The sequence below is a fragment of the Mastigoproctus giganteus genome, chromosome 11, assembly GCF_048544385.1.
Source record: "Mastigoproctus giganteus isolate SK-2022 chromosome 11, ASM4854438v1, whole genome shotgun sequence".
In the NCBI taxonomy this organism is placed as follows: Eukaryota; Metazoa; Arthropoda; class Arachnida; order Uropygi; family Thelyphonidae; genus Mastigoproctus; species Mastigoproctus giganteus.
This window is the reverse complement of record NC_143585.1, coordinates 106,926,343-106,937,721: the sequence shown is the minus strand read 5'-3', so window position 1 is coordinate 106,937,721 and position 11,379 is coordinate 106,926,343. Positions and strand designations below refer to the sequence as shown.

The window sequence follows — 11,379 nt, the reverse complement described above, 5'->3', positions numbered from 1 at the left end:
GATTTCGAATCCCGTCGATGAGGGAGGAATTTTTATGGGTCTTTTACGCAACGTGGCTGACATAGTCGGTCTCAGGCGAGGGTAGTATGGTTTTTTCCCTCCCGGAAACTCTGGTTTTTGGTCCAGCAAAACCGAAAATCGACCACAGAACACGCGCAATTTACAAACAATATGGCCTTAATCGCCGATGTTCTTAAATCCAACAACAAGAAAGTCCGCGTGAATTCTGCGTCGTACATTCTGTTCAATTTGGTGTTCCCCTGATTGTGGAAATTTTGTAGAAGCGGCCCTCACACTTTCCAACATAACGCTCTATTTCACAAAGAAGCAAGAATTATGACCGTGTGGGTTCAATAGAATAACATCAGAACATAGCAGTACCCAGCACACGACAAAACCGAACTGAACATCTTTGGGATAATGGAATGCACAATTAGCACAAGGCCAAAATGACTCATTTAGCTATACTAATATTAACTAAAAGCCAAGTATTATAGTCTTCAATTACACATATTTAAAAGGTGTACCACAAATTTAGAGACTAGCTGAATTTAATAATCGACTAAATTCGTTTGGCAAAATCCAGCATTTCTAATTGGAACGATAACATTCTCTGCTCACTACTCATATCAAGAGTCAAAGGTCTTCAGCACGAAGACAGTTGCACCCAACTATAAAATTTCCACTCCTATCACACTCAATTTGCTTGGGTCATCAGAATCACATTCTTCGATCAAGAGTCAACTGTAATACTTGTCTAACAGAAAGGAATGAAAACAAACCTTACCGGATGTCCTACGAACATCATCTCACTACGATGCTACCATCCTTTGGGTCGATTTATCGAGAATGCCCCTCTAAGTCAATTCTATTGTTAAACTTCTTTTTGCAAGCGTGTATATTATGTATATACGTCTCAAACTTTTTTGAAACTCGATAACTTTCTGCCGTTTCCTGGTCCGACACTACTCACGAAATCTGTGGTCCCAGTCCACCGGAAATTTTTATTGATTCCACTACTTCTGAGGCAGCGAGTTTAATAAATCGTCGAACCTTACAGACGCCCACGTTGTCCATCTGGTGTTGCGAAAGTCGGTAGTTTGAATAAATTTAAAGGAAGATTGGACTGATTATTCGAAGAGAGAGAGGCAATATTGGGCAATTTTTTTTTTTTTTTTTTTTTGTTGATGTTGTATAAGGTTCCTTGCACCATTTTCCACTCCTAATACAAACTTCAAACAGTCTAAGATTGGTATGACGAGCTAAGTGTACGGATGTTGATAGAGTAAGAACCCTAGCAGTAGTGAGCAGGTAAATACAAAGAATATTTTAATAGTCACTTTATTAGATCGATCCCCATATGACAACCCCATCAAACTGTTTTAGGGAAAGGGGAGGAATGGGGTACATCTACATAAAGTCTGTTCTTTCAGTAGTTTGATAAAAGGCATGATGTTAAACTTGTTGCCTAACTTACTTTAGTCTTTACTCGTGGCTATAATCACCCCGTGTTTGTGACAGTTTCTCCCTGAGATATTCTTGGTTTTTCATCCCACAAAAATGGTTATTCACCATTAGCTTCTATTCACATAACGCACATCAACTTGCATTGGAGTTTCTTTAGCTCCATTTGTAATAATATAAACTGTGTAAAATTCAGATGGGAGGGATGATAAATGGGCCCTTTTGTCCCCCATTCAACGTCCATGTTGACTTTTGAAATCCGATTTTTATACCAGTTTTACAAGCGATTTTCCATTTTTTTTTGCAGAGTATTACAAATTAAATAAGTAGCTGATCTTGACCGCACTTTCTCCTCCCTTCTCGATTGGGCAGGGTGCAGATTAATCATACATTTACCAATACAATCTAATTCACTTGACCAGCCAAATTAACATACATAACTCAAAAAAAAAAAAAAAAGTTGTACACGAAGTAATGTCTGCTGTCTGTACGATTCAGTCCGAATAAATTAGTTTATATTAATTCAAGTAAAAGGAAAATGCACTCGATGTGTTAAGCCCGTATTCTACCTAATGAGAATAAACCGGAAGTTGGACAAGACATAACAGGAATTAGGAAATCACTTCAACAACACTCCTACGGCTATTGTAATGTTGGTGTGATTACTTTTCTGCGGAAATCGTTGCAAAAATAACAGACATCGAAATGAAACATTGTGTATGCTGAAATGCAAAAAAAAAAAAAAAAACCCTGTAATGTATCAATGTTTATTCGACAGTTATACTTTGGAGCTTTTTCCAGACATCCGTTTAATAAAAAGCATTAAGGAATGGTGTCCAAAAATACTGTTAATCAGTTCTTATTTTCCAACATAACGAAAATAAAACTAAGGAGCATTATGAATATAAAATTAAGGAGCTCTTGTCTATGTCATAACAAAAAACACAAATCAGTTGCCACCTTCATTCGTAATGAAATGTTAAAGACAAAGACTGTATCCAGTAAGCGTTAAACGCTTAATGGACAGTTAGAGGAGGTATATTCCAAGTTGTTCTTAACACTTGTTTTATGTCTAACTTTTAATATTTATTTCAGGTGTCCGTCCCCCTCTCCCTGCTGTGTGCAAATGTCTCCATATACATTCGCTAAGAAGGGAGACAAACCAGTGCCCCACAACTCTTCTTATTTTTTTAAGTAACGGAAAAGTTCCATTAACTGACCCTCCATCTTCAAATTTCTGAACCAAAGGTGGAATATCTGAAGATTTTAGTCGCCTACCTTTTCTTTTGTATATCATGGGATATTTTCCCTTGAATTACTCGAATATCTGCCGCCAATTCTTTACACGATGATCTCCAGGCTAGATTCCAAAGAAATAGATACATTGAGTTAACTACAGTCCCAAAAGTCAGTTCTATCTGTCCCAAAAAATTAACGATTCACCTATATCTTCAGCAACACAATACGTATATTTTTGACAAATATTTATTCCTAAAAACTGGATTAAATGTTTTGTTTTCTATGTCAGACTTCTACGAAATGCGGGACACTCAGTTATTTCGTGGGTGACAATTTCTTAAACTTTAAAAAGAGGCTACAGCAAGGTCGAAAGCAAATCACATGGAATCCAGTTGAAGAAAAACTCACCCAGATAAATAATTCAGAATAAAACTAGAGATAAAAAAACGTGATTTATTTACAAAGGCACATATATAAACGACATGGCTATCTTTGGACAGTAACCAGTTGCATGTTATGAAAGTGAAACAAAACAAAATAAAACACATTTTCAATCATTCGCATTAAATCATGCTTCTCATTATACATAGAAAACAAGTGTTATTACTCTTATGTATATTACAGTAGGAAAACATATTCCCTCTCACTACATTTTAATGGAAGAACAACACGATATATGAACAATGATATCATGATAAAAAAATAAATATAAATAAGTTATCGTCGCAAGTTAAATAAGTTAAATGCACTTTCAAAACAGCATTCGGGTTGAAAGATGGTCGTATGAAATTTGTTCCGAGAACACGAGACATTCTGCACCGACATCCCACATTTAATTAAGGCCTATCGCTCTCCTAGCGAATTGTGCTCCAAATGCACAATTTAACTTTTTGTTTTCTAAGTTCGTTGGACAGGAAACATCTTAAACGGACGGAAACTGCTTATCTCCAAATTCTCCATTAGCAGAGAACAACATCGTTGCGAGTAATTTCAATAATGCCCAATAATCCTTTAAAAATGCATTTTTCTGAAACCTAAAATAAATTTTATTTTTATAAATATTGACTAGCTTATGAGTATCAGAAGATACTTTGTTTATCTTGGCTTCGTACGCGACAGATTAACTCTGCTTTACCTTATAAAGCAAGAGTCAATATTATTTTATGGAAGTTTGCTTTCCGTTTTCACAAAAAGATACAGAAACCGGTTGATAATAGAAATATTTTTGCATTAAGAAAATATTTCCTTACACAAATAGTTGCCCAGCTTTCTAATTATGACTGACGAGTACCATGAAACTACAAAGACCAGCTTTCGTTTAAAAAAAATAAGCAAACCAGTAGTCTGCCAGAACGAGACACACACATATATATGAACATATAGTATTTTAAAAGGCTATTCATAAAAAGAGAATTGGTTTATAGATCAACTATGCAAATCTAACAAACGTACGTTTGGCGTTATAAAAAGACAGGGTTCCAGCCCCTGATAAATAGTAGCGCACCAGCACCTCCTGGAAGCGAGATGAACCGCGAACAGTCAAGCTAAATTAGTCACTTAATTTATATAACATCGGTCCGGGAGGTAGAGTTGCTTCAACATTTGGCGTTTGAAGGAAACGGCGACAGCGGCTGCGTTTCGGAAAACTGTCTGTATAAATTAGCCACGAGCAGCTGGGTTGTTCACCACTCCAACTGTTGAAAATAAAGTCCAGCTTCTTAACATTGTTCCGTGGTAGATTGGCGCTATCTTTCCAGCATTTCATCATTCCTCGAAGGACGTGTAGTTTCTCAAGTAAGTATTCACAGTTGAGAGCAGGCGCAGTGAGCTATGAATAGTTTGGCAGTCTCTCACTACTCTTCGCGAGCACAAGTTTAGGTCATCAAGGGGTTCGTTTAATACCCGACTGGTCACGTTGTTGTAGTCGGTGGAGTATGCCACTACATCGCTTGCTGTTCGTAACCAACACACCACATTCAGTAATTTCACGGCAAACTCGTTGCTTTGGTTAACCAAAGTGTCTTCGTTATTTCTTGCGTCACATGTCTCGTTAGAATAAAGAGTTGCCTGATCCCTTACGAAATACACGTGGGCGGTATGTGTGAGGAGGGAGCCGTACAGTTTCTTCAGTGCTTCTTCTGTGTCCACTTCCTGTGTGGAAAAGAAAATAATTAATTAATCTGCATTAAAAAATAAATTTAGATCTATTGATATTTTTTAACAAACCCCCCATTCACAGTAGATAAAAATTACAAAAAAAATGTAGTTAAAATCTATACACCCCCATACTAACAAGAATCAGTTATTAAGAATTTAAATAGTTAATGCAGACGCTTTCGATAAGAATGGGATTTTGCACACTTTCTGGATAAGAACAAATCAAACTTTTGTTGCAAATGTAACCAGTAACACGATTTCCAACTATCACTCAATACTGCATCTTTGGATTCAGGGGAAGTCCATGTGCGAATGTATTGCCAATTCACAAGGGGGGGGGGGGGGCAAAGAGTGACACGATCGCAGACTTGTTAGTTTAACTTCTGTTCCAGGGGAAATTAATGGCGCCACTGGAGTAATACTTCACTCAGAGCATGGGTTTGTTAAGGGGAGATCTTGTCTGACCAATTCTATTGGACAATATGTTGCAGTGACAAAAGAACTGGATACAAAAAATAATTCTGATACGATATATTTGGGTTTGCTACAGCTTGCGGCTGGTATGGTACGCAGTCGTTTCGTCACTTGTCGCTTGTTTGAAGAATTCACAGTTCGAATCCTGTAAGAAAGGAAGGAATTCTTAAAGAAAAGCTTCTTTAGTAGTCTATATATAGAGTATGATACCAACTGGCTGACTCAGTAAAGTGGCCGAGATTCAAAATTTTCCAAAGAACCAACCAACAGTTGTCGTCGGTGTTTGCAGCATTGTCAGGAAAGAGTGGATTAGCGCGATGAAAAAGTATAAATTTTCAGTAACCGGTCTCTTCTGTTTTGGGGCTTACTGAAGTCAAGAGACACACTGGAGAAGCAGAGTTGATTCTTCATTAGAGAGTGTCGTATCGTGTCTCCGGTGAAAGCCATGATATAGCCAGCCATGTGTTATATAATGGAGGCGCCTTTGTAGCCAGGTGGGCAGGAGCGGCAGTGCATAGCACACGCTTCTTGATTAGACTGGGGTTCGAGCCTGTGACCACCAAATACGAAGGATGTGGAAAGGTCAGGGAATGACCACCGCATATCCTCGGAGCAATATGGCCTTAGTTGCTAATGCTCCTAAAAAAACGCAAATAACAACAACAGCTATATCATGGCTGGCTATATCTGTCATTACTGAAGACACTTTGAAACGACTCAATTATGCTGGTACCATCTTATGACTTTCAATTCTGGTATTTATACGCTCTTTTCAGATATCGCAACAGATCTTTGTCATATGATGCGCTACTGACTTGCAAAGTCATCTGATATATCTACAACAGTGCACAGAGTTGGTTTTTGTTTATACACCCCGGAAAACCGTTAAGGGTCAGAGGTTAATAACGTAGACTGCAAGGACTTGGAAAAGACTACATGCTAACCTCCATTCCTAAGCTTGCTAAAACTATTACTAAACCATTGCCCAAATTCTGACCTGAGCAACAGTTTAGTAGAGCAAAGTAGCGCAAGCGCGAAGAGATTTACCACAGGATGACATTCGTTACCTAATTTGTTTGCTGTCAGGAAATAGCGTGTTTCGCTGTGGTAGAAATATTGATATTTTTCATATTTTTAAGGAAATCCATATTGTTTCTAAATATAATCACTTACTCATCCACGGATATCTGTTATTATGAATTATTTTTGTCACTGGATTTATTCTGGTGACGATGGTTTGATCGGGCTCTAAAAATCATTAGAAAAAAAGACGAATCAAAATCATTGAGAACGTCAAATGAAATCGAGTGACAGAGCTTTGGGCTGCTGCTCAAAGAAGAGGAGCACGAAAATTGTGTTGAAAGTGGACTACCGAGAATGTCGATTGATCTACTGGATGACTGCATGCTGTTGAATTAAACTGGAGTTGGAGTCAACTCCGAATGAGTCAAAGAAAGCAAAAATATTCAGAAAAATTTAACGTTTCGTCGTTAATAATCAGACCATAAACTCGACAGGTGAAAGAAAATGTCTCGTTTCTACTGAGATGAAGTGTGACGCAGCTTCCTTACAAAGACCATTAGACAGTATGATTGATATACAATTTCGTATTGTTTGATGCTTTTTCTCCTCAGTGCATCACTGATTTTTTCCCATTAGCAGGAAAGGTAGAAACACTGCATTATTTTCCGAACTAAAAAATATAGAATGTGGAAACAACCACTTCTTTCATATTCACTGCCAATTTCTTAAAAGCTGAATCCAACTGTTTATTTTGCGAATTTCTATACAAGAATTCATTTTGCTGCCGTCGAAAGCATGGAAGCAAAAAGCTGTAGTGTTAGCACAGCAAATATGATCGCTGTCCTTCGAGTTATGGAAAAGGCATGGGTTCCATTTCCGTATTGATGAGAAACTTCGGTGTTTCGGAAAAAGGGTTGCACAGTTTCTTTCAGAACTGGTTTTTCATCCCTCAAAACTAGAAACACGAATGGAGCAAAAAAAAAAAAAAAAAAGTTTCTCTTACTATCTGAGTTATTCTTCACTTATTTCTATAGAGATCGCAAATCCGCTCCACCACTGGTGTTCCACTTCTGTTGAAGAACCCCAAATCCATTCAAGCTCCGAATGTCCAAAAAGAGCACTAATAAATGTTTCAGAGCACTGAAAAAGAGCACTCTTCTCACACGCCTTTCTTGCATATCATTTTAATCCTATTCATGCGAATTGGCATTTGTAGTTCCACCTCATTCTTTCAAACGAGTCTAATCGTGTGCAGCAATTAGTCAATTTCGATTTGCGGCTCAACACCAACTCACTTAGTTTATCACTAATTTTGTTCTGTGACAACTCATGTACAGTTTCCTGAAAATCGTGTCTTATGAAAAACCGAGGAGTAAATATTGAGGAATTTCTTCTAATCGCTTAATCCTTCCATTGTACTAGAGCATCTATGGGTTTCGACAACCTTTCATATTTGGAATCACTAAAAAAGTGGTTTGTTTCTATCGCATCAAGTTCACGGCTATAAGTTATTATCAGGCTCTAGTACGAATGATGGAGGAGTCAACCGTTTAGCAGTAGCGTAATTTGTTTTGATTGTACGTTATAATTATCTGCGCAACATTGCGGCGTCACAGCGACTTATCCAGACACAGTAACGCACGAGGGATTTTAGAGAGCAGCGAATTTGTAACAAATTTTATTTTGAATCAGGGAAAAGTGCAACAGAAATCCACAAAAAAGTTAGAAACAGTTTTTGGAGAAAATGCCATGTGACATTCGAGGACTTTTCAATGGTTTGAATTGTTCAAAGAGGGTTGCTTGTCTGTGGAAGATAATCTTCGCTCTTCAACTTCAAAAAAAATCAATGATTCAATCGGTAGTCCTCTTTATTTGGTGTCTCAACTTACAGCTACTGAAGTTAGAAGTTACAGCGTGAGCTAAAAGGATAAAGACATTTAGTAGCACAAAGCAAATGTTACGTCCTGATCAATATCATAATTATATTATGAAATAAATGGAAGGGGAGAGCACGTGCTTAGTATGGCTAAATGATACAAAGAAGCAGACTTTCTGCATTGCCACCTTGGCAGAAAATTTATTTCAATAATCTAAAACAAGCTGCCCAAAGGTAAAATATTTCATGTAGCCTTCTGTTATTGCTTACGATTTTATATTTATTACTCCGCCCCAGTTCTTGCCTCTCTTACCAGAGAAAATATCGCTCATTCACAACTACTTCAGAGACTAACGCACCTCAATCAGGTTTTATACTGCGATACCTCAAGCTAAAGCTCTTCCTCCATTCAAGTTTGGTTTTTCGTTTTATTTTTAATACAATTAGTAGAAAGATGTGACATGCTGTTAGTTTGTTTCGCTAATAATGGAATGAGCATTTTAAAAAGTATAATACATTATTTTTGATAATCACAATGAAAAGAAACAGAAAAAAGATTTTGGCCAGTACTCATGGAATCAAATGTTTTCTAGATTCTCGAGTCAGCTGTCTTTATAAAATTTTAAATATGACAGCACCTTTACTCATCACCTATTATTTTATTTTCTTCAAAATATTTTAATTCAAAAGATCAAAAATATACCGTTAATGGCACAGAAATGGTGGTCGGTGTATAGATTGCATGTGTTCTCAGGGCGAGTTAATTGTGCAGGGCGAAAGATACAGGAAAAAAAAAAAAAAAAAAAAGAATCAAAGGGAAGCCACCTCTCCTAATGAGGACAGCGGGTTACAATTGCTTTTAGAAATTCTTTCAGTCTATGAAGAGACAAGCCGGGAATCTTCGTACACCATTGACGATAGAATACTTACAGCAGGGCGAAAAACAGCAAGCAACTAAATGCCACTCATTAGGCTTTCTCTTCCACAGTGTGGTAAGCCAATTGAATGACGATGACAGTGGCAATACAGTGTGGCAAGGATTTTACCATGTGCCATTTTGATGTTTTCCATTCTTGTTCAGGAATAATCTTTAGATTGGTTATAGTCGTTTATTATTAAGGCTTATATCGGCTTCGTCGTTCCAGATAAACCCACAGATACTCGATGGGATTCGCATCTGACGACAGTGCAGGACATGGCAGATGCCGCGTAATATCAGAATTCTCTACATCTACTATTCGATTCAACAAATATCTAGCAAGTTCTTTCCAAACCTCCGTCGCTCAAGACATTATGACAACTTGTTCCTCATCAGATACAGTTTGCTAATTATGATTTTTCTCTGGATCCCACGTTTCAATTCAACTCCATGGAAGTATTGCATACATTATCCTTTGATCCAGAGAAACTAAATGATGCCAGGGTCTACAGATCTGCCAGTCTTTCGACTATTTAGGCAATCAAGTTCTAACAAACAAATATTACATCGGAAGACGCCAAGTAACACCAACCATCTCATCACATAGAAGACCGATGCTGTTTATTTGTGGTTCAGATTCGTCTTCCAGCAGGACTTTCTTTTTTTCGTTTTGTCTCTCAGCCGATGCTGTTAGTAGCGATGCTCCCGCTGCATGAAACATATGGTCGTGTCTTTTTTGAAGTCGTCGATCTCGTCTGTCTTTCCTATTATATACCTTTAATGACTCGATCGATGAACTGCAACCCTCTTCGTAGGGCCTCGTTACAAACAGGTTACAATCGCTGTTGCACCCCTTAGTGTGGAAAGGCCTGGATCAAAGGAGAACTTATTTGACTAGTGGTCGAGTTATTTGTCTCCGACGAAAGCTAAATTGTTTTGTTTTTCTCCAGTAAATTTGTTTTATATTCAGGAACAATCCGATTTTAAACGCAAACCAAACAGCTGAAAAGGTCTATTGTACCACCTGAAAACAGGTCGTGGGTTATTGATTTGCCTACGATTGAAGAAATGGTAATATCAGAGCGCTGGATTCTCTGATAAATTGGCAAGACAATACATAACGATTTTTTAAATCGCTATTAAAAATCTCAGGTCTAATAATATCTCAATCTAATAACTCCATACCAAATAAAAGGGTATCAGTGGAGTTCATGGCAGCCGAAAATGAGCCACATTTCGATATCGTACCTTCAAAGTCCATCTTCGAGTTGTCAAAATGAAACGAAAATGCAGTTGAGCTGGTAAAATGAAACTGGAACGTAAATGACATATTCAGAGTCAAAAAGCACATGCCAACGACGTCTAAAATGGTGTTTGAATGGATCACGTTGTGTAGATAAGCATGACAGATGATTAATTGCGAGGTTCAGTCAGTAAGATCCTTACTACAGATAATAACAAAAGAAAAAGAGAAACTGATTATAACAAGTGCAAAGAAAAGAAAATCTTACCTCTAATTGCTGTAGTGTTGGAGTATCAGATAGAAGTGGAAGTCCCAACATGCTGCAATTGTGAATCATGTTCTGAAATATATAAATAAAAATACTGTCACTAATCATCGTTCCTCAAATTATATCATAATGCATAATTTATAAATAAATAATATTTTAGTTATTTTATTAAATGCATATAAATATATAGTATGCTGTCTTAGGTGTGTTATTAAAGCAGATAGTTTTACTGTTCACCAGACACACGTTCCTTGCGTCAGATCTGTAGTAGATAAACCGCCCTGTTAAACACTACGTGTTTTTTAATGACTTTTAATCATGATTTAATTTAATCTTTAATAATTTAATTTAATCGTGATTCTATTGATTTTTAAATCACGTTTATCCCGGATAAATGCTCTTAATTTCCAACCATCGTTGTGTTTTAATTAGGTCCACTACTGTTAACATTTAAAATAATAAATTACGTTTTAATTCTCACTTTAAAATAAAGGAGACAGAGGCGGGAAATCATCAGAGCAACAATTTTTTTTAAGTCTTTCATATCGTGAGATGATTACTAGCGAAGAATACGACCTCCCAGCTTAAACAGCAGACAGGTCGTCCCTTTGTATAAAAATATATATTTATTTTCTAATTTGCCATCTGTGAAGTAGGCTAATAAGCGTGTTTTGCGACCTTACTTGCAATCTCCTCCCCTTTCATGTCTCTTCTGA

At 37.1% G+C, this 11,379-nt stretch overlaps 1 protein-coding gene across 1 annotated transcript in view; it reads right to left on the bottom strand.

The window, feature by feature from the left end:
• Window positions 1-4,168: 4,168 nt before the first annotated feature.
• The window catches only part of LOC150078333 (uncharacterized), a 29,259-nt gene continuing 22,048 nt past the window's right edge, over window positions 4,169-11,379 (bottom strand). The window contains exons 3-4 of the mRNA XM_090384870.1: window positions 10,664-10,735; window positions 4,169-4,854 (exon numbers count right to left, since the gene is read on the bottom strand). Of these exons, the coding sequence (XP_090240996.1) occupies window positions 4,468-4,854; window positions 10,664-10,735 (459 nt within the window). The 3' untranslated portion in view covers window positions 4,169-4,467. The remainder of the gene's footprint in view (window positions 4,855-10,663; window positions 10,736-11,379) is intronic.